At 48.1% G+C, this 22,281-nt stretch overlaps 2 protein-coding genes across 4 annotated transcripts; both read left to right on the top strand.

Annotated features, from left to right (window-relative positions):
* The first annotated feature begins 259 nt into the window (after nucleotides 1–259).
* CENPS (centromere protein S) lies at nucleotides 260–21,791 on the top strand. 2 transcript variants are annotated; one of them, XM_003822094.5, is made up of 6 exons: nucleotides 260–808; nucleotides 4,095–4,218; nucleotides 4,906–4,939; nucleotides 10,601–10,667; nucleotides 12,515–12,691; nucleotides 21,655–21,791. In XM_003822094.5, exons 1-5 carry the CDS (start codon nucleotides 758–760, stop codon nucleotides 12,653–12,655), a joined length of 417 nt encoding a protein of 138 aa, XP_003822142.1. In that variant the 5' UTR covers nucleotides 260–757; the 3' UTR covers nucleotides 12,656–12,691; nucleotides 21,655–21,791. The 2 variants fall into 2 exon arrangements, with proteins under 2 accessions (XP_003822142.1, XP_063450830.1); XM_063594760.1 differs by lacking the exons at nucleotides 260–808; nucleotides 21,655–21,791 and adding an exon at nucleotides 949–1,642 and having other exon boundaries at nucleotides 12,515–13,060.
* CORT (cortistatin) lies at nucleotides 20,161–22,180 on the top strand. Of its 2 annotated transcripts, none has more exons than XM_063594771.1 (2): nucleotides 20,161–20,587; nucleotides 21,664–22,180. In XM_063594771.1, the coding sequence occupies exons 1-2, from the start codon at nucleotides 20,489–20,491 to the stop codon at nucleotides 21,871–21,873; spliced, it is 309 nt and encodes a 102-aa protein (XP_063450841.1). In that variant the 5' UTR covers nucleotides 20,161–20,488; the 3' UTR covers nucleotides 21,874–22,180. The 2 variants fall into 2 exon arrangements, with proteins under 2 accessions (XP_063450841.1, XP_008973873.4); XM_008975625.5 differs by having other exon boundaries at nucleotides 20,196–20,587; nucleotides 21,655–22,180.
* The last annotated feature ends 101 nt before the right edge of the window (nucleotides 22,181–22,281 follow it).

Raw genomic sequence — 22,281 nt, 5'->3', positions numbered from 1 at the left:
GGATCACCTGAGCCCAGGAGGTGGAGGTTACAGTGAATCTTGGTGGTGCCACTGCACTCCAGCCTGGGCGGCAGAGCGAGACCCTGCCTCTCAAAAAACTACAATAAAAACAAACCAAAACTGGGTTTGATGGTCTCACTTCATCGTTAACATAAAGGAAAAACAGTAACACTTGTGTCAGAACTACACTCCTGCCAATGGCAACAACGCAGTTCCTGTTCCACTCGCTGAATGAGGTCACGGGGCGTTCACTCATTGTAGTCTTTGTGACGCTATTGTTGGTGATAGAATGATAAAGTTGATGGTCGATTTTGCAAGATACACCTGAGGTACAGGTGCATGGAGCTCCTGATAATGTGTACTGCGTTACATGATCTGTAAATCGTGGGCTACGCATCCTCTACACCCGACTGGAACACGCTTTGCACCTATGCGCACACGTGTTTCGCGGAGAGTGGTGCTCACCGCTGTGCCAGGCGCTGAATCAGGCTCTGGGGTGCAGCAGTGACCTCGGTGGTCATGTCCCCGCGTCGCCCGGCCACCTCCGCAGAGCAAGCTGAGCAGGGGGCTGGCTGGAGGCCGACGGCGGAGTCCCCTCAACAGAGCGCCGCCAGGGGGCGCGCGAGGCAGGGCGGAGCTGCGTACTTTGTCCGCCCGCGCGGCCCGTCGCCCGCGCCGCGGCGGGAAAATCCGACCTGGCCGCGCACCACCACCCCTTCTCGGCCCTCCTGCGTTTGCCCAGGGTCGGCCCGCAGTGATGGAGGAGGAGGCGGAGACCGAGGAGCAGCAGCGATTCTCTTACCAACAGGTACAGGAAAACGGGGGTCGGGCTGGGCTGGGGCAGGACGGCGTCGAGTTTCCGTACAGAAAAGTACCCGGAAGCCCCCGGCGGCTTCTCATCGGCACCCCGCCTCCGGGCGCCCCCCGCGGCTGCGCATGCGTTGGCTTAACTGCCGCGGGTGGTGCTGGGAGGCGGTTTCCGCGGCAACGCGGCTGGACCCTGGCCTGCGCCGGCTGGGGAGGAAGCGGTTCTAGGGGAGCGCGCGGGCGCCGGGGTCCGGCGGCGAGAGGCCACCTTCTGGCTTTGCGATGAATCCTCGGTTTCCCCTTCTCAGATGGGGTTTTCGTGAGGGTACAACGTCGGCATTAGACACTCCAGGTGACGCCCGTAGCGCGGTGGGCGGTTCGGGCCGGAGCTCTGGAACGCTGGCCCTGGAGGCGTCGACCCCTCGTTACTGATGCAGGGACGCGGTGCGGACCAGTCAGGCCCAGAGCTCGTCCTTAGATGTGGGTTCGAATCTCTACCCCGCCAACCTGTGATCGTATCGACTCGGCCCAGACGCAATTTTCTTCTCTGCAAAATCGTCATAAGAATAACCACTTGTCAGGGTAGCTGCGGGCATCCCATTCGTTCCTTTCATCAGCGCCGGGCATATGGGGCGTCAGAGGCTGAGAACGTTGCCGTGAAGAGGCTTAAAAGCAAGACCCGGAGTGGCGACCTTAAAGAGGACGGACTGAAGAAACGCGGGAATGAGCTCCAGACGCGGGAGTTTCCTCTCTACAAAGTTACACTGCAGCAGCTGTCTACCCTGCCCCTTGTATTTTGAGAAGTTCAAACCTTCAGAAAAGTTGCAAGAACATGGTACAGAATGCCCAGATGCCCGTCACCTTGATTCACTACTAGTTAGCATTTTGCTCTGTTTGCTCCCATGCTTCCCTCCCATCCCCGCGATTGGAGAATTAATTGCAGATATTTTGACACTTCGCCTTTACATTTTAATTCTTTAGTACACATCTCCCAAAAACAAGGCATTGGCTGGGCGCGGTGGCTCACGCCTGTAATTCCAGCACTTTGGGAGGCCGAGGTGGGCAGATCACTTGAGGTCAGGAGTTCGAGACCAGACTGGCCAACATGGAAACCCCCTCTCAACTAAAAGTACAAAAATTAGCCGAGTGTGGTGGCGGGTGCCTGTAATCCCAGCTACTCGAGACGTTGAGGCAGGGGAATCGCTTGAACCCGGGAGGCGGAGGTTGCAGTGAGCCGAGATCGCACCATTGCACTCCAGCCTGGGCGACAGAGCGAGACTCCGCGAGACTCCATCTCAAAAAAAAAAAAAAAAAAAAAGGCATTCTCCTACTACATCATTTCAATAAATTGTCCCACTCAGGAAGTGGGACAATTAATTTTGATAAAACTCTGTTGAATGTGCATTGTCAAGTGCCCCCACTTGTCCTAAAGATGTTTCTTTTAACCGTCTTTTTTCCTTCATCCAGGATTCAGTTAAGGATGGTGCATTGCATTTAGTCATCTTTGGTCCTGCCTACCCTGTTTTTTTTGTGGTTGGTTTTTGTTTTTTTTGAAACGGAGTTTCACTCTTGTTGTCCAGGCTGGAGTGCAGTGGCTCCATCTCGGCTCATTGCAACCTCCACCTCCCAGGTTCAGGAGATTCTCCTGCCTCAGCCTCCTGAGCAGCTGGGATTACAGGCCCCTGCCACCACGCCCAGCCAATTTTGTATGTTTAGTAGAGACAGTTTCACCATGTTGGCCAGGCTGGTTTTGAACTCCTGACCTCAAGTGATCTGCCCGCCTTGGCCTCCTAAAGTGCTGAGATTACAGGTGTGAACCACTGTGCCCGGCCTGTTCTTAGTCCCTAGAACAGAGCCTGGCTCTCAATAGACGAACAAATGCTTACTGATGAAGCTGCAAAGATGGGCTGAGAAATTTGCCCCTCAGCTGTGATTAGCTTGTAGACGATTTCCCCCCATTCATGTAACCAACTGTTCTTGGCACTTGGTAGGCAGCAGTGAACAAAATTGACAGGGTCCTGCCCTTGAGGAGTTTAGTGATTTAGCCGCTAAGTGCAGTGATACCCCCAGCCCAGCCAGGGGGAGGGGAGGAGGAGGAGGAGGAAGGTCTGAGAGAAATTCCTGGAGCCAAGAGCATTCAGAAGAATTCATGTCCTGTACCCTGACCCCCACCCATACCTAAAAAAGATGACCTTGAGCCGGGCAGGGTGCTGTGGGCCTGTAGTCCCAGCTACTCAAGAGGCTGAGGCAGGAGGTTCACTTGAGCCCAGGAGTTCGAGGCTGTAGTGTGCAGTGATCACACCTGTGATCTTCGTGCCTCCCAGGTTGATGGCTCTTTGGCTTCTCCTACCAGAGGCCTCAGCTTACCTAGTCTTGTGAGGTCTGAAATTCAGGAAGGTAGATGCCCTCATCTGTCTGGCCTCTATCCTGAGTTCCTGGACTTGGGTTTTGGCAGTTCCTCCTCCTCTTGCCTATGCGTTGAACACTTGCTGGTAGATTTTATGCCCTTGTGGGTTCAGCTGTCATCACGTGCAGCTCAGCTGTGTCTTCGGCCCCGAGGCGGAGTACCCACAGGTGGGCTCAACAGAACTCTGTCGACACGTGGCTGAGACCATTGCTTAGCTTGTCTTGCAATTGAGGTTCATCCTCCCCTCTCGGTAATTTTCTGCAAGGGGTGGAGAGATCTTTTTCAGTACTGAAAAGGGTTGCCAAGGAGCAGTGAGGGCCCCGTGGAGGTGGCCTCCCAACCCTCCAAATCGAGAGGGGTGGGTGTGCCCTCTTGAGCCTTTCCCGTGTTGTACTTTTGTCCTCTGTGACGTGCAGGCCTGGGGCTGCCAGGGGCTTGCAGCAGAGGGATGGGATCCTTCTGTATTGTTGATTAACTGCCTTAAGGGCAAAGTTCCCTGCCCGGTTTTTCATTGTTTCCCAAACACCTAGCATATGCCCTTACTGAGTTGGAGCTCTGCAGATAGTTTGGAATAAGTGAGTGAAACCACTCAGGGCCTTGGCAGGCACCAGTCTGACCTGTCTCCCCACTGACTTGCCATCTAATTTCTTATCTTTACCTGACATAAATCATAACCATTAACAAGGAAGTAATGTTTCTACAAGTCACACTCCAGTGGGTCTCATTAACTTATTAGTACACTTGAAAAGCCACTCAGCCATTATGGAAAGCACCAAAGGGATTGGGCTGAGCAGACCCTCTCCTTGGTCTTAATTTTTTAAGGCGTGAAAAGCTCTTATTTGCAACCTTACCCATGAACTATTTTGATTTTTTTCCCCAGAGGCTAAAGGCAGCAGTTCACTATACTGTGGGTTGTCTTTGCGAGGAAGTTGCATTGGACAAAGAGATGCAGTTCAGCAAACAGACCATTGCGGCCATTTCGGAGCTGACTTTCCGACAGTGTGGTATGAAGCTTCGGCCTCCCCAGCCATGTCTGTAAACCCCAAAGGTTGATTTCACCTGGGAGCAGTGCGTGGGTGGGAGCTGTGGTGAGCCTGACCAGCAGAGCAAGAATATTATCATCCTCATGCGTTCTTCATGAAACACTTCTCTTCTTGGCTGTGAGATGTGGATATTTTATGGGAAGAGCTGTTTTTTTCCTATTACACTAACACTGGGGCATTAACGCCTTTATTTTATTGTTTTAAACTGCCCTGATGGCTGGAACATTAGACATTAAATTCTTTATTTCAGTGCTTTATAACGTTTTTATGTCACCCATAGTTTGACAGCTGAGCTTGTAGCATTGGTATTTGCTTGACTTCAGAGGGGAAATGAAAGACCTCACAAGCCTTAACTGTAGCAGAAGTTAAAGGATAGTTTCTAGAAACCAAAGGCATAGTCACAATTAACGGAAGACTTGCCATGAAGGGTGAAGGGCTCTGGGAAGGACAAGGAGATCGTCATGAATAAAAAGCTACAGGCTCTTATGGAATGGTGGGGCTGCTGGAAATGCCTCCTTTCACCTTTAAGAGGGTTTGTTGTATTAGTCAAGTCACTGTACTGGCTGTAGAAATCAAGGCTTCACTTTTTCTGCTTCTGAAATTAGATGGGAGGGTGCCTAAAGTGTGTATCTTTTTTTTCTCTTTCAGAAAATTTTGCCAAAGACCTTGAAATGTTTGCAAGGTGGGTAGAGAACTTGATTATCCGACACTGCGTCTGTGTAGCTTCTTGGGGCCTCTCCATCTGGTGGGTTATTTCAGGAGAGCTTTAGCTATTCAGTTTTCCGTGTGTTTTGTGGAGGCTTGTCTCTAATCATGGTTCTGCAAGAACATGACGCCTGCTTCAATCACGGTGATTCAGACTTATTTGAACATTTTTTGAAGTTTTCCAAGTATTTTTTGTTAAAGAACCCAAGTTATTCAGTCCCAAGTGAAAAAGGTGTGAATACCATCTCCAGGACCCTGAATGCTGGTGCCTGTATTAAAAACCATGTCTTCGGGTGGTTTGATTGCTCTGGGTTTGAGAACATGGTGCCTGGGGGTGGCCGCCCCTCTGCGGAGGGAGCTGCAGCGTGTCCGCGGTGGTAATTGCTTGCAGGTGTACACAGAACGGCAGGCAGGGGTTTTCATTTGCCGCATTTGTTCCGAGTAAGACGCACTCCTTGGAAAGTGGGTGACTTGCTTTCAGCTGCTAAAGCCTCAGCTTTTACAGGTGATTTATGCTCAGCTCTTCAATTAGTACCGCAGGTAATTGAAAACAATTGCACCAAATTGCTTTTATGAAGCAATTTGAATGACGAAGGCCTGAAAGGGCGAAAGCGTTCTAATTTGCTGCCACTTGGATTCGGTGCCAGCCTCTCCCATACCCCTTACTTTTCACCTTGTTCCCGTTAGCTCTTTGTTTCTTGGGTGCGTGTTTTGAATGAATTAAAGCAGTGGGTTCTCGGAGGGCAAGCTCTCAATCTGTCCTATTCCTGTGGATATTCGTCCCTGAAAATTTCACCGCTTAGCATCTTCAGCTTGGCCAAAAGGGATAAGATAGTAGGAAGGGATACCGATAGCTCATGTGGCTTAGTCATTGCTGATTCAGGCAGTTGCCCCTTATGTGTGGCCCTCCTCCCCGGTGAAAGATATTAATCACCTTTACTTGTTATTTCTTTATTAGCTGTGGGGAAAAAAATGAAAAATTTAAATACTTAAAAATAATATACATATATATATACACACACACACACACACACACATATACATATATATTTATATCAGAGACACAGCGTCTTAGTATGTTGCCTAGGCTGGTCTTCAACTCCTGTGCTCAAGCAATCCTGCCTTGGGCTCCCAAAGTGCTGGGATTACAGGTGTGAGCCACCATGCCCAGCCTGAAAATACTTCTATAAAAATTCTATTTAAAAAATGAAATTAGAAAGAGCATGGTAACACATTAGGCTTTCGGATATTCTGTGTTTTTTAAAGTATATAAGAGGTTGATTTTTTTTTTTTTTTTTGGAGACAGAGTCTCTGTTGCCCAGGCTGGAGTGCAGTGGTGCAATCTTGGCTCACTGCAATCTCTGCCTCCTGGATTCAAGTGATTCTCCTGCCTCAGCCTCCCGAGTAGCTGGGATTACAGGCATGTACCACCACATCTGGCTAATTTTTGTATTTTTTAGTAGAGATGGCGTTTCACCATGTTGGCCAGGGCGGTCTTGAACTCCTGACCTCAGGTGATTTGCCTGCCTCAGTCTCCCAAAGTGCTAGGATTACAGGCGTTGAGCCACCGCGCCCGGCAAACAGTTGATTTTCTTTTGCTGGGTACTGGTGGGGAAAGGGGTATGTGCGTGCATGTGAGTGTGTGTGTGTATGTGTGTGTGACTTAGACCATAAGCTCCACAAGGAAGGGCGACATCTTTTATGTAAAAGTGTTTGTGGAGGCTGGGCGCGGTGGCTCACACCTGTAATCCTAGCACTTTGGGAGGCTGAGGCGGGTGGATCACCTGAGCTCAGGAGTTCGAGACCAGCCTGGGCAACAGGGTGAAACCCTGTCTCCTAAAATACAAAAAAAAAAATTAGCTGGGCATGGCAGCATGCGCCTGTAATCTCAGCTACTCAAGAGGTTGAGGCAGGAGAATTGCTTGAACCAGGGAGGTGGAGGTTGCAGTGAGTCGAGATCGTGCCCCTTCACTCCAGCCTGGGTGACAGAGTGAGACTCTGTCTCTTTAAAAAAAAAAAAAGAAGAAGAAAAAAAAAAAGTTTGTGGAAACTCTTTGAGAACTGAGTGAGTGCAGAGTCCAGTGATGAGGCTCCAGGAGTCTGGGGTACAGCCAGAGGCAGGGAAGCACCCCCTCTTCTTAGCACAACCCACAAGTACAGGTTTCCTTTGAAGACTCATCTTGTGTGAATTCCAGTTTGCTTTCTTACAAAAAAGCATTGTTTTATCCCTGAATAAAATTGATATTCCTGGAAGGTCAGCTTTGGTTATCTTGTGGATTTGAGTTGTCCTTGTCACACTTTCTCTACTCCCAAGACTATCATTACTCCAGTTTGAGAAAGATGGACTGTTTCAAGTCAACTATATGTTACATAGTCTCTGTAGGCTGGCCTGGGGACCTAATGAGTATTCGTAACATTGTTTCATTAGGACAAATTTATTTTCTTTTTTCTTGTTTCTTTTTTTTTTCTTGAGACAGGATCTCTCTGTTACCCAGGCTGGAGTGCAGTGGCAGGATCATAGCTCACTGCAACCTAGAGCTCCTGGGCTCAAGTGATCCTCCCACCTTGGCCTCCCAGAGTGTTGGTATTACAGGCATGAGCTGAGCCACTGTGCCTGGCGTCTTTTTTCTTTCTGGTGAGCTTGTTATGAGAAATTTCTATGAGAATACACATTTAAATTCTTATTTCTTATTTCTTTTTTTTTTTGGAGCAGGACGGAAACTTGAGAGCAGGGGCTGTTTTTTTTGTTTGTTTGTTTGTTTGTTTTTTGAGATGGAGTCTCACTCTGTCGCCCAGGCTGGATTGCCATGGCGTGATCTCAGCTCACTGCAACCTTTGCCTCCTGGGTTCAAGTGATTCTCCAGCCTTAGCCTCCCAAGTAGCTGGGATTACAGGCTCCTGCCACTACGCCCAGCTAATTTTTGTGTTTTTAGTAAAGATGGGGTTTCACCATGTTGGCCAGGTTGGTCTCAAACTTATGACCTCAGGTGATCCACCCACCTTGGCCAGCCAAAGTGCTAAGATTACTGGCATGAGCCACTGTGCCTGGCCAATTTTTCTTTCTTTTTTTTTTTTTTTTTGAGACAGAGTCTCTCTGTCGCCCAGGCTGGAGAGCAGCAGCTCAATCTCGGCTCACTGCAGCTTCTGCCTTGCGGGTTCAAGCGATTCTCCTGCCTCAGCCTCCCGAGTAGCTGAGACTACAGGCAAATGCCACCACACCCACTAATTTTTGTGGTTTTAATAGAGATGGGGTTTCACCATGTTGGCCAGGCTGGTCTCAAGCTCCTGACCTCAGGTGATCCGCCTGCCTCGGCCTACCAAAGTGCTGGGATTACAGGTGTGATCCACCATGCCTGGCCGGAGAATACACAATTAAATTCTAAATAATAATTCACTAGCAGACTTTGGAAAGCAACTGCCAATCTGAATTTTGTTTTGTTTTGTTTTGTTTGTTTTTTGATACGGAGTCTCACTCTATCACCCAGGCTGGAGTGCAGTGGTGTGATCTTGGCTCACTGCAGTCTCCGTCTCCTGGGTTCAAGCGATTCGCCTTTCTCAGCCTCCCAAGTAGCTGGGATTACAGGTGCCCGCCACCATGCCCGGGTAATTTTTGTCGTTGTAGTAGAGACAGGGTTTCACTGTGTTGGCCAGTCTGGCCTCGAACTTCTGACCTCAAATGATCCACCCACCTCGGCCTCCCAAAGTCCTGGGATTATAGACATGAGCCGCCACACCTGGCCTGAGTTGTGAATTTCTTTATTTAGCTTTGAAATCTCTAGTCTCCTAGTATTGTTAACAATCAAACATTTTGAAGAAGATAGATATTCTATAGGAAATACATTCTGGAAACTTTTGGGAATCGTCTTTAAAGCCCGTGTTACAAAGCGTGTTATATGAAAAATTGCTTTTGATTTTCCCTAGCTAGAGTAATTTTCTGGAGTTGGAGGTTTGACTTAGGAGAGTCTGTGATATGCAGTGGCGGGCAGAGGATGCCCTGCCCCTCCATTGAGGGCCTTAGTGCAGAGATAGCAGAGGCCAAGCTGAAGTGGTGGAGAGGACTGAGATCGTTGTTTCCTAAACGCTTTCTCGTAAACAGATAAGTTCACTATGTAAACAGTTCATTGTGCTTGTTCCTTTTACTGTACTTTAAGAAGAATGTAAATATAGACAGAGCAGCCTGGTTGTGAGGTTGAGACTGGGCCACCCTGTCCATGTGCACTTAACATTCTCCACCCAGAACGTCTGTGGACTGACCTCATTCTTTGTGGCTGCTTTTATGTCACCTCTGTCTTTTTTCTCCCGTGTCCTGGTCCTTGCAGGTTGCTAATTAGAAAATTATCTCTTGAAGTGGGTATTAATGTCATGACAAGCAGATATTGTCAGTCACGATGAGATGACACGTGATATTTGTCTATTTAGCAGAATGTAAAGGATTAATTTGGCCAAATTATGGAGAATAATTTCTGTGTTGAATTTATCTTTTAACTCAGCAGTTGTTCAATGAGGACTCACCATGTGTGCTGGCCAGTTTGCTAGTTATTAAGGATGCAAAGATTCCTATTTATTCCTGCTTACAAAGTACCTGTGTATTTTGTGGGGAAGTTAGAAATGGAAGAAGGGTGTAATCAGAGTAATATATTATTGAATCGAGCTTATTATCTCAAATTACCTTTCCTAGCAAAGATAAAAGGACTAGAATGAGAATTTGAGTCCAACTTGTGAGCAAGAAGCAGACTCCAGTTTAAAGGGTGTTCTTTGTGGCTGGGCTCGGTGGCTCACGCCTGTAATCCCAGCACTTTGGGAGGCAGCTGGATCATGAGGTGAGGAGTTCAAGACCAGCCTGGCCAAGATGGTGAAATCCTGTCTCTACTAAAAATACAAAAAAATTAGTGGGGCATGGTGGCGGGCGCCTGTAATCCCAGCTACACAGAAGGCTGAGGCAGAGAATTGCTTTAACCCGGGAGGTGGAGGTTGCAGTGAGCCAAGATCGTGCCACTGCCCTCCAGTCTGGGCGACAGAACGAGACTCTGTCTCAAAAAAAAAAGAAAAAAGAAGGATGTTCTTTGTTCTACCTGGGTTATTGCGGAGGGAATGCATTAACTACTTGTTGGGAATGGGGCCTTAGGAGGCGTCTGCATATGCTTTTTCCTGTAAGTTAGCCCTTGGAGAACATCAGGATCTTGACCTAAGTAAAGCCATCCTTTGTGGAGGTTCTCTTTGTTCTTCTATTTAATGTCTATTTAAGCAGGTGCCCTCTGTATCATGAGGCCCATTTTCTCTGCACTAGAGTTGTACACTGACCCTCTTGATTTTTCTGTGGCCTTAGCTGTGGCCAAGCAAGCCAGGTTTGGAAGGGCGCTAAGCCCCCAGCCTTCTGTCTGTGCTCTTATGCTTCGGGTACCCTTGGCCCTAAGCGGAGGTGGAGATATGGGCCTCCGCATTCTCCATCTCTTTACTTAATTGGGGTCTTAGGAACTTCACTAATTTTTGTGTCACTTTTGCTTAATGCCCTTTATCTAAAAGGATGGGCTGCTTAGAGATCCCTGCTAGTTTGAAGTCTGACCGTGAACTTCTGTGTTTCATCAAAACTTTAAATAATACCAAACATTTTGGTGACTTGCTTCTGCCCTTTCTGCAGACATGCGAAAAGAACCACAATTAACACTGAAGATGTGAAGCTCTTAGCCAGGAGGAGTAATTCACTGGTGAGAGATGAATTTCTTTCCTCACTCCCCTTTCCCATCGGAATACATTATTCCCAATCAATCACTTGAAGCCATGAAGTTATTCCCCAGGGCACCTTGCATTAGAAACTAGAGGTGGCTGAACCATTCAGACCTGCCTGTAATTTACAGTCTTGCTTTCATTATGATGGATCTTGCTAAGCCAATTTGAAATGTTCTAATCAGCACTCTCTGGATTTTACAATTTGCCTTTTTTTGTAATACCTCAAAACTTTGGTCCCATGTTTCATTTACAACATGAAGTCAGAGACTGGTCACAGGCTAATCTGCAGGGATAGTTTTGTTATTGCGTTCACAATTCTCCGAATGGGCCAGGTATGGACGGAGTTTCCGTATGGCTGGATATGCAGGAAAACACGTTTTCCATATTTTCAAGTCTAGAAATCATTTGACCAAGCCTCCGTTGTTCAGGTGAAGACCCAGAGATACTCTGGTCATCCCAGGCTAGTGGCTTTGGCCAGTAGCAGAGCCAGGACAGCGGGGAGCTTTCCTGACTGAGTGTAATGCTAGACATTAAAGCACGTGATGGCTGTGATAGAATGTGGGCCCCACAAGAGCAGGGGCTTTTGTCTCTTTGTTCTCTCTCCATCTGTGTTGCCTAGAACGCACCTGTGTGCCTGGCACACAGGAGGGGCTCAATAAATAGTTGTTGAGTGAATGAATTTGTATAGCAGTTTACAGGGGCTTTTCCAGATACTATTTTACGTATATTATTTAATGCTCACAACTTTTTTTTTCTTTTTTTAAATTTTGGACATGCAGTCTCTCTCTGTTGCCCAGGCTGGTCTTGAACTCCTGGGCTCAGGCAGTCCTCCCGCCTTGGTTTCCCTATATGCCAGGATTACAGGCGTGTGCCACAACTTTTTTTTTTTTTTTTTTTTGACGGGGTCTCACTTTGTCACCCAGGCTGAGGGCAGTGGCGCATCATTGCTCACTGCAGTCCCCGTCTCCTGGGCTCCAGTGATACTTTCACCTTAGCCTCTCAAGTAGCTGGGACTACAGGTGCATGCCACCACACCCGGCTAATTTTTGTATGTTTTGTAGAGACGGGGTTTCACCATATTGCCTAAGCTGGTCTCAAACTCCTGGGCTCAAATGATCTGCCTGCCCTGGACTCCGAAAGTGCTGGGATTCCAGGCATGAGCCACTGCACCTGGCCACAACTCTTTTTTTTTTTTTTTTTTTGAGACAGAGTCTCTCTCTGTGGCCCAGGCTGGAGTGCAGTGGCGTGATCTCGGCTCACTGCAAGCTCCGTCTCCTGGGTTCATGCCATTCTCCTGCCTCAGCCTCCCGAGTAGCTAGGCCTACAGGCGCCCACCACCACACCTGGCTAATTTTTTGTATTTTTAGTAGAGACGGGGTTTCACCGTGTTAGCCAGGATGGTCTCGATCTCCTGAGCTCGTGATCCGTCTGCCTCAGCCTCCCAAAGTGCTGCGATTACAGGCGTGAGCCACTGCGCCCGGCCTCTGGCCACAACTCTTAATAACATAACTTATCGGCTAGGTGTAGTGGCTCATGCCAATAATCCCAGAACTTTGGGAGGCCAAGGCAGGAGGATGGCTTGAGCCCAGGAGTTTGAGACCAGCCTGGCCACATAGTGAGACCCTCATATCTACAAAAAATTTAAAAAAAAAGAAAAAAAAATTGAAGCTGCGTTTAATTCTTAGAAATGTAACCCAGGCTTTGGCTTTTCTACCCAAATTCTTTGAGTCAGAGGTGGTTGTGGAGGGTTTAGTTTCGTTTGTTTGTTTATTTAGGTTTATAAAATGGTTACAGCCAGATATAAATACAGATTTTTTTTTTATAGCTAAAATACATCACAGACAAAAGTGAAGAGATTGCTCAGATTAACCTAGAACGAAAAGCACAGAAGAAAAAGAAGTCAGGGGATGGAAGCAAAAATTCAAAGCAGCCAGCAGAGGCTGGAGTGGTGGAAAGTGAGAATTAAAGTCCCTCGCCGCTTGGAAAGTGCAGCCTTCTACAGGTAGAGCCACCTAGAAATGCATATGGCTGCAAAGGAAACTTTGAAGGGTTAAATAGAGATTTAAAAAAATAAAATAAAAAGGCTGGGCTAGGGTGCTTTTTGTGCTGAATTCTCCACATTGTTAACTGCCAAAGCTAGTTTTAGAGAATGAGAAGGTCTTAAGCAAAATACTCCCAGGTCTCACTCCAGAACATAAAAATGGTGTGTGATCAAATGGTATATATTAGAAATTACATCTATTGTAATTAAAATTGTGTGAGCAATTAAACATGGTTGACTTTTTCAAGCAAAAATCAGTTCATCTTTTGATGTAATTTTCTAGGCTAAATGGCAATCTCTGAAAGATGAATAAAGCTATATTTATTTAGCTTTTCTGGTTACTAATGTTGTTTTTAAACACATGCCGCCTTTGATCACCAGGTAAAAGGGCATATGTTTCGGAATGGCACTTTTGACTTTTTTTTTTTTTTTTTTTTTTTGAGACGTAGTCTTGCTCTGTCGCCCAGGCTGGAGTGCAGTGGCACGATCTCAGCTCACTACAACCTCTGCCTCCCGGGTACAAGCAATTCTCTGTCTCAGCCTCCCGAGTAGCTGGAGTTACTGGCACCTGCCACCATGACTGGCTAATTTTTGTAGTTTTAGTAGAGACAGGGTTTCACCATCTTGGCCAGGCTGGTCTTGAACTCCTGACCTCATGATCCACCCACCTCGGCCTCCCAAAGTGCTGGGATTACAGACGTGAGCCACTGCGCCCAGCCTTTTTATTTTTTTATTTATTATTTTTTATTTTTTTGTGTGTGAGACAGAGTCTTGCTCTGTTGCCAGGAGTGCAATGGCGTGATCTCAGCTCACTGCAACCTCCGCCTCCCGGGTTCAAGCGATCTCCTGCCTCAGTTTCCCAAGCAGCTGGGACTACAGGCATGCACCACCATGCCCAGCTAATTTGTGTGTTTGTGCTTTTTTTTTTTTTTTTTTTTTTTGAGACAGAGCCTTGCTCTGTTGCCCAGGCTGGAGTGCAGTGGCGTGATCTCGGCTCACTGCTGCAGCGTCTGCCTCCCGGGTTCAAGCGATTCTCATGCCTCAGCCTCCTGAGTAGCTGGGACTACTGGAGCACACCACCCCACCTGGCTAATTTTTGTATTTTTAGTAGAGACGGGGTTTCACCGTGTTGGCCAGGCTGGTCTCAATCTCCTTGACCTTGTGATCCACCTGCCTCGGCCTCCCAAAGTGCTGGGATTACAGGCGTGAGCCACTGTGCCCGGCTTTTACTGTGGTTTTTTTTTTTTTTTTTTTTTGAGATGGAGTCTCGCTGTGTTGCCCAGGCTGGAGTGCAGTGGCGTGATCTCGGCTCGCTGTAACCTCTGCCTCCCAGGTTCAAGCAGTTCTCTGCCTTGGCCCCCTGAGTAGCTGGGATTACAGGCGCCCGCCACCACGCCCAGCTAATTTTTGTAGTTTTAGTAGAGACGGGGTTTTACCAACTTGGCCAGGCTGATCTTGAACGCCTGACCTTGTGATCCACCTGCCTCGGCCTCTCAAAGTACTGGGATTACAGGCATGAGCCACCGCACCCAGCCCAGCCTTTACTTTTTAAAAGTGATTTTCTCTAGGTGACTTTTTTTTTTTTTTTTTTTTTTTTTTTGAGAGGGAGTCTTGCTCTGCTGCCCATGCTGGGGTGCAGTGGTGTGATCTCAGCTCACTGCAACCTTCGCCTCCTGGGTTGAAGCGATTCTCCTGCCTCAGCCTCCTGAGTAGCTGGGATTACAGGCGTGCGGCACCACGCCCAGCTAATTTTTGTATTTTTAGTAGAGACAGGGTTTCGCCATCTTAGCCAGGCTGGACTTGAACTCCTGACCTCAGGCAATCCTCCTGCCTCGGCCTCCCAAAGTGTTGGGATTACAGGCATGAGCCACTGCACCTGGCTGTCTGTGACTTTTCTCTATTTTGTAACAAAGCTATGGTTCTGCTCAGGGAAGTTTTGCCTGAGGGGAAATCTGGGACTGCTAGATCAGAACACTTCGGCATGTCATCCTGTTTTAGTTTGTGAGAGAAAACGCTCCCAAGGGTGCCCGTCCTACTGTCTTCTCATGCCTTTGGATTTCTTAGAGGTCCAGACATGCCTTTCCCTTTACCCTTCGGCAATATGGTGAGGAGAAGGGGCAAGGGTTTGTGGAGCCCTTTCTGTGTGCCAGGCACCCACTGGGTACTCCGTGTATTACCCCACCGATCTCCACAACTTGATCGGTGTGGATCTGATTCTCCACCTTCTCCCCATGAGCAAATGGAAATTTGATGAGGTTCACCAGCTGCCCAGGGTCACCCAGCCATAGTCAGGAGACAGTGTTCACATTTGGGGCTGCTCACTCTAGAATGGGTGAGAGAAAACAGCATTCATTTGGAGTAGAATTTACACCACCTGTGCCCAAATATGATCAGCAAAAGATACCCCAAAGCCTGACTCTCAAAGGGAGGCACTAAGCTATGGCCGTAGTAGGGCACCGAGTTCACACTTCATGGTTTCGGGTCTGCAAATGGCTCAGCACTTGTTCTTATGTTAATTATAGTATCTGTGTGTCATATCAGTGAATGAAAAGTGAATCATAAAGCCTTCCATCCTAGTACGTTCAGCCAAAGGCCCGTATGTTAGCAGTTTCATTTTTGGATAAGCACTCTTTAAACTCCTTATTGGCCAGGTGCAGTGGCTTGTGTCTGTAGTCCCAGCAACTTGGAAGGCTGAGGCAGGAGATTCACTTGAGTCTGGGAGTTTGAGACCAGCCTGGGCAGCACAGTGAGACCCCATCTCTAAAAAAAGTAAAAAATAAGTTAGGCATGGTGATGCATGCCTGTAGACCCAGTTAGCTACTCAGGAGGCTGAGACAGACGGTTGCTTGATCCCAGGAGTTCAAGGCTTTAGTGAGGTGACTGTGCTACTGCACTGCAGCCTGGGTGACAGAACAAGACCCTGACTCTAAAAAAATAAATTCGGGAGGCTGAGGCAGGAGAATCGCTTGAACCCAGGAGGCAGAGGCTGCAGTGAGCCGAGATTGTGCCGCTGCACTCCAGCCTGGGTGACAGAGTGAGACTAAGTCTCAAAATAAAATAAAATAAAGTAGAATAAAATAGATAAAATAAAATAAATAAATAATAAAACTCATCAAGAAGAGTTTAGGGAATAGATACTATAGACTTTCCAAAGGTTGAAAGATCTGGGTTTGCTTCTTGGGTTTGCAACCCTAGTAGCTGTATAACTTTCAGAGACTTTGTGCTTTTTTTTTTCATTGAGACAGCGTCTCACTCTGTCACCCAGACTAGAGTGCAGTGGCACAATCATGACTCACTGCAGCCTCCACCTCCCAGGCTAAAGTGATCCTCCTGCCGCAGCCTCCTGAGTAGCTGGGACTACAGGCATGCGCTACCATGCCTGGCTAATTTTTTAGTTTTTTTTGTGGAGACAGGGTCTCAGAATGTTGCCCAGGCTGGTCTCAAGCTCCTGAGCTGGACTCAAGTGATCCTCCTGCCTCAACCTCCCAAAGTGCTGAGATTATAGGCATGAGTCACTGCACCTGGCCTTTTCTTTTTTCTTTTCTTTTTCGAGATGGGCTCTTGCTCTGTACAGTGGTATATCACAGCTCACTGCAGCCATGAATTCCTGGGCTCAAGCAATCCTCCTGCGTCAGCCTCCCAAGTACCCAAGACTGCAGGTGTGTGTTACCACACCTGGCTAAGTTTTCTTTTCCTTTTGAGACAAGGTCTCACTCTGTCGCCCATGCTGGAGTACAGGGGCTTAATCTTGACTCACTGCAGCCTCTACCTCCCATGCTCAGGTGATCCTCCTACCTCAGCCCCCCAAGTAGCTGGGGCCACAGGTGTGTGCCACCATGTCCAGCTAGTTTTTTGTTGTTGTTGTTGTTTTTCTGTAGAGGTGAGGTTTTGCATGTTGCCCAGGCTAGTCTTGAACTCCTGGGCTCAAGTGATCCTCCTGCCTCAGCCTCCCAAAGTGCTGGGATTATAGGCATGAGTCACTGCACCCGGCCTTTTTTTTTTTTTTTTTTTTTGAGATGGGCTCTTGCTATGTCAGCCAGGCTGCAGTACAGTGGCATGATCACAGCTCACTGCAGCCACGAATTCCTGGGTTCAAGCAATCCTCCTGCCTCAGCTTCCCAAGTGCCCCAGACTGTAGGTGTGTGTTGCCACACCTGGCTAAATTTTTTCTTTTTTTTTTGTCATAAATTCTCACTTTGTCACCCATGCTGTAGTGCAGTGGCACAATCTTGGCTCACTGCAGCCTTGACCTCCCATGCTCAGGTGATCCTCCTACCTCAACCCCCTAAGTAGCTGAGACCACAGGTATGTGCCTCCACATCCAGCTAATTTCTGTAGAGATGGAGTTTTGCCATGTTGCCCAGGCTGGTCTTGAACTCCTGGGCTCAAGCGAATCTCTCGCCTCAGCCTTCCAAGTAGTCAGGACTGCAGGTGTGCGTGCATTGCCATGCCTGGCTAAATTTTTGGGTTTTTTTGGTAGAGGTGGGGTCTTGCTATGTTGCCCAGTCTGGTCTTGAACGCCTGGGCTTAAGTGATCCTCTTGTCTCCACCTCCTAAAGTTTGTCACCTTCTTGAAACAGTCATTATCAGTTCTCATGAAGCCTTCCCCAATTTGCAGCACATTCCCCTTTGCACACTTCTTCTCGCACTGAAAAATGTCCTTGTCTTTCATTTGTGTCTATGTATCTGATTTCTTTGAGGCTGCGACACCTCTGTCAGGGTGTGGGTGGTGTGGGTCCCTTGTGGTATTGCAAGTTCCATACTGGGTGCTCAGATTGTTTAATGAGCTCATCGAATAAAATTGGCACACTAGACTAACGATATAGGAAGCTGGTGAGGCCGGGTGTGGTGGTCTCATGCCTGTAATCCCAGCACTTTGGGAGGCTGAGATGGGTGGATCACTTGAGTTCAGAAGTTTGAGACCAGCCTGGCCAACATGGTGAAATCTCTACTAAAAATACAAAGATTAGCTGGGCGTGGTGGCTCCTGCCTGTAATCCCAGCTACTTGGGAGGCTGAGACAGGAGAATCCCTTGAACCTGGGAGGCAGAGGTTGCGGTGAGCCGAAGTTGTGCCACTGCACTCCAGCCTGGGTGACAGAGCAAGACTCTGTCTCAAAAACAAAAAGAAGCTGGCTGAACTGCTGTGAATGTCTCATCTGCAAATATAACTCAAAATTTTTAGTGTCATTTGTGGGAATTATTTTGGTACAGAAATAAAAGATGGGCCAGGTGCGGTGGCTCATGCCTGTAATCCCAGCACTTTGGGAGGCCGAGGCGGGCGGATCACGAGGTCAGGAGATCGAGACCATCCTGGCTAACACAGTGAAACCCCATCTCTACTAAAAATACAAAAAAATCAGCCGGGCGTGGTGGTGGACACCTGTAGTCCCAGCTACTCAGGAGGCTGAGGCAGGAGAATGGTGTGAACCTGGGAGGCGGAGCTTGCAGTGAGCTGAGATCGAGCCACTGCACTCCAGTCTGGGCGACAGAGTGAGACTCCATCTCAAACAAAAAAAAAAAACAAAAAACAAAACAAAAGAAATAAAAGATGAAGCAACATACGATGTATAAGCCTCTGGCCAGCAGGCCATGCTGATCTTACCTAGGATTTTAACATAAGCAAAAAGACTGTGACAAATTCAAGATTGAGATTTCCCTGCTGAAGGTGTAAACCAGGACTTTGGAAAACTGAAAACAAATATGTTCACTTCTAGAAAGTGCCGGCAGTTTTGGGTTGTGTTACTTCAATTTATAGCCTTGCCTTGGATGCTGGTCGTCTATAGCAGGTTTGGGTGGATGTTTCAGATTTTACTCGGTGTCTAGTTGGGCAAAGGGGTCTGTGCACTTGTCTGTGTGATTCAGCAATGAGGGCCTGTGAGGAAGAACCAGCAGGTGGCACAGAGAGGGACTCCATGGTCTGCACTCTCAGCAGTCGTGCCAGCCTCAGGAGGAGAGCGAGCCCTGGGAGCTGGCCAAGGGCAGGGCCGGGCACTGCTTCCCAGACTGACTGTGCCCTGCAGTAACAGCACATCTCACACCTGACACACACAATGCGAATCATTATTTATCCTTACTACGGGTGATGCACACTAATTTTAATTTCATTCGAAAGGAAAGTACTGGCCTATGACCCACAGGTGGGTGGTCAGGAGCAGTTTAGAAAACACTGGACCAGGCCGGGTGCGGTGGCTCACGCTTGTAATCCCAGCACTTTGGGAGGCCAAGGCGGGCAGATCACGAGGTCAGGAGATCAAGACCAGCCTGGCCAACATGGTGAAACTCTGTCTCTACTAAAAATACAGAAAATTAGCTGGGCATGGTGGCCAGCGCCTGTAGTCCCAGGTACTTGGAGGCTGAGGCAGGAGAATCGCTTGAACCCGGGAGGCGGAGATTGCAGTGAGCCAAGATCACGCCACTGTACTCCAGCGTGGGTGACAGAGCGAGACTCCATCCAAAAACAAAAAGAAAACACGGGTCCAGCCTGGGGGCGGTGGCTCACACCTGTAATTCCAGCACTTTGGGAGGCCGAGGTGGGTGGATCACCTGAGGTCGGGAGTTCGAGACCAGCATGACCAACATGGAGAAACTCCGTCTCTACTAAAAATACAAAATTAGCCAGGCGTGGTGACGCATGCCTGTAATCCCAGCTACTCGAGAGGCTGAGGCAGGAGAATCACTTGAACCCGGGAGCCAGAGGTTGCGGTGAGCCGAGATCACACCATTGCACTCCAGCCTGGGCAACAAGAGCGAGACTCCATCTCAAAAAAAGAAAACACTGGACCATCAAGAGTTCGAGACCAGCCTGGCCAACATGGTGAAACCCTGTCCCTACAAAAAATACAAAAATTAGCCAGGCATGGTGGCGGGTGCCTGTAATCCCAGCTACTCGGGAGGCTGAGGCAGGAGAATCACTTGAACCCAGGAGGCGGAGGTTGCAGTGAGTTGAGCGCGCCATTGCACCCCAGCCTGGGTGGGCCAGAGCCCGGCTGCCCCGGGGCCAGCAGTGCCTGGGCGCTTGTTGGAAATGCAGCTCTCAACTCCCTGCCCCAGTGCATCAGGACCTGCCTGCAAAGTGATCCGTCTGCACTTCAGTTTGAGAAGGCCTGGCCTAGAGGACGGTGGGTCTGGCATGCTGGGCTGAGAGGCAGTACTGGGAGCGATTCTTGGGGCCTCCTTGCCGACAATTGGGTGAAACCAGCGGATACGATCATAGCGTCTCTGAGCCCCCATTGCCTCCTTGTTTCTCTGCCCATAGTAGAAGAATGTCTCTGAAATTACTGGATGAGTTTCAGTCATTCTTTCACATGGGCACAATTTCACATTCAAGCTCCTTATCCTAGGCTAATTTTATATTATGTTAAATCACTTGTTTTTGTTCTCACGGCTTCCTGCCTGCTATAGGCATAATTACGAGGAAGCAGAACTTCTCCAGAAGCAAGCGCACATGCGTTCCAAAATAAGAGCAAATTCGCTCTAAACACAGGAAAAGACCTGAAGCTTTAATTAAGGGGTTACATCCAACCCCAGAGCGCTTTTGTGGGCACTGATTGCTCGAGCTTCTGCGTCACTGCGCGAGGGAAGAGGGAAGAGGATCCAGGCGTTAGACATGTATAGACACAAAAAACAGCTGGAGATTGGGCTTAAAATACCCACCAAGCTCCAAAGAAGAGACCCAAGTCCCCAAAACATTGATTTCAGGGCTGCCAGGAAGGAAGAGCAGCAGCAGGGTGGGAGAGAAGCTCCAGTCAGCCCACAAGATGCCGTTGCCCCCCGGCCTCCTGCTGCTGCTGCTCTCCGGGGCCACGGCCACCGCTGCCCTGCCCCTGGAGGGTGGCCCCACCGGCCGAGACAGCGAGGTGAGTACAGTCCCGACGTGGCCACACGCTAGCCCACTCTCTGTCTCTTGTTGGCTTTTTGGCCTGCATGGTGAGTGTGTGTGTGTGCACGTGTGTTGCACTTCACAGCTTGGACAGGACACAGGGCTCAACTTTGTAGTGTTCTTGGCTGGCCCGAGGTACTGGGATGCCGCATTCGGACCACTGATCCTCAGTTACATGTCCCAACCCATGAAGCCTGCTGGAAACCTGTGCAGCTCAAGGAGGGCCCTCCGTCGGGTGTCTGGGAAAGGGGAAGTGAGTGTACCCGTCCACTGCAGGGCAGGCGTGGAGCTGCGACAGCCCTTCCAGAGCCTTCAGTTATACATAGCACAGGCTCCCACTGGCTCAGAGTAATTGGCATCATTACATTTTCCGTTGTGAGAATTTGTAACTTTGTGAGGTGATTGATTGTTCTTTTTTCCATTTTGAGAAGGTTCCAAGAAAGGGTATATAAAGTTGAGCATTAAAAATGGATTTTTCTCTAAAATTATCAGATGAGTTTCAGGCAGGCCATTTATCAGCAGATTACTCCCAGAAGCTTTCTAAGGAATTTGAAAAACCAGAATATAACGTTTGTTTCAGTCCCATCGTCTCAGAAAGCAACTTGTGAACATCCAGGAGTGTGGCCAAAGGTGGGAGAATGAGTAAATTAGCCTGATCCAACTCGGGGCTTCTCAGCTGCCAGTCACTGAGGGGAAAGTGGCAGATTTCCTGACCTCTCCTAATTAAGGACCTTAGCAAAGAGTATGGAGCAAAACCAGGTTTTTTCCCTTGACTTAAAATGACCAACTTTTCCTTTTCTCTAATTAAAGCAATTTCTTTAAGGTATTCTCTTCACTTTCTCATCCTCATCCTTTAAATGGAAATGAGGCTTATCGCTATGGAGCATCTTTTCATTTTAATATTTTCTTTCTCTTTTCTCCAGGGTAGTCTTTTAGATCTTTTTTTTTTTTTAAGTAAGGAGGAGATTGCATATCTTTGAATGCTTGCTGCCTGAGCCAGATTGCTGAGTTTTCTTTCCTTTGCCATCTGCTTCTCTTTAAAAGCATATGCAGGAAGCGGCAGGAATAAGGAAAAGCAGCCTCCTGACTTTCCTCGCTTGGTGGTTTGAGTGGACCTCCCAGGCCAGTGCCGGGCCCCTCATAGGAGAGGAAGCCCGGGAGGTGGCCAGGCGGCAGGAAGGCGCCCCCCCCCAGCAATCCGCGCGCCGGGACAGAATGCCCTGCAGGAACTTCTTCTGGAAGACCTTCTCCTCCTGCAAATAAAACCTCACCCATGATTACTCGCGCAAGTGTAATGACAGACCTGAATAAAATGTATTAAGCAGCAGTGATCTTTCCTCTCCTCCTTCCCAAGTCATTTGAAAAGTGTTTGTTATTTAAATTCCAATAATGCCCAATACTGACGTGTCTTGAGTAATTTGGAACCCAAAGTGAAGATCTTTGATAAAGATTTTTTTGTGGTTTGACTGGACTGTGCTGAGTGCGGGCACTGGGCTTTTCTTCTGATGTTCATTATGGTGCTGGGAAGCTCTGTCTTTGATTTAAAATAAAATAGCTAAAGGCTACACAATTAAGAGTTCAGAATAACATCTTATTTCAGTTTATGAATTGATATGAATTGTCTAATTTAAAAAATATTTCCCTCACATTAAAAGCAAATTTTTAACATCA

The sequence above is a fragment of the Pan paniscus genome, chromosome 1, assembly GCF_029289425.2.
Source record: "Pan paniscus chromosome 1, NHGRI_mPanPan1-v2.0_pri, whole genome shotgun sequence".
In the NCBI taxonomy this organism is placed as follows: Eukaryota; Metazoa; Chordata; class Mammalia; order Primates; family Hominidae; genus Pan; species Pan paniscus.
Note: the sequence above shows the minus strand (reverse complement) of the source record. Positions and strands in the feature narration are given on the sequence as shown.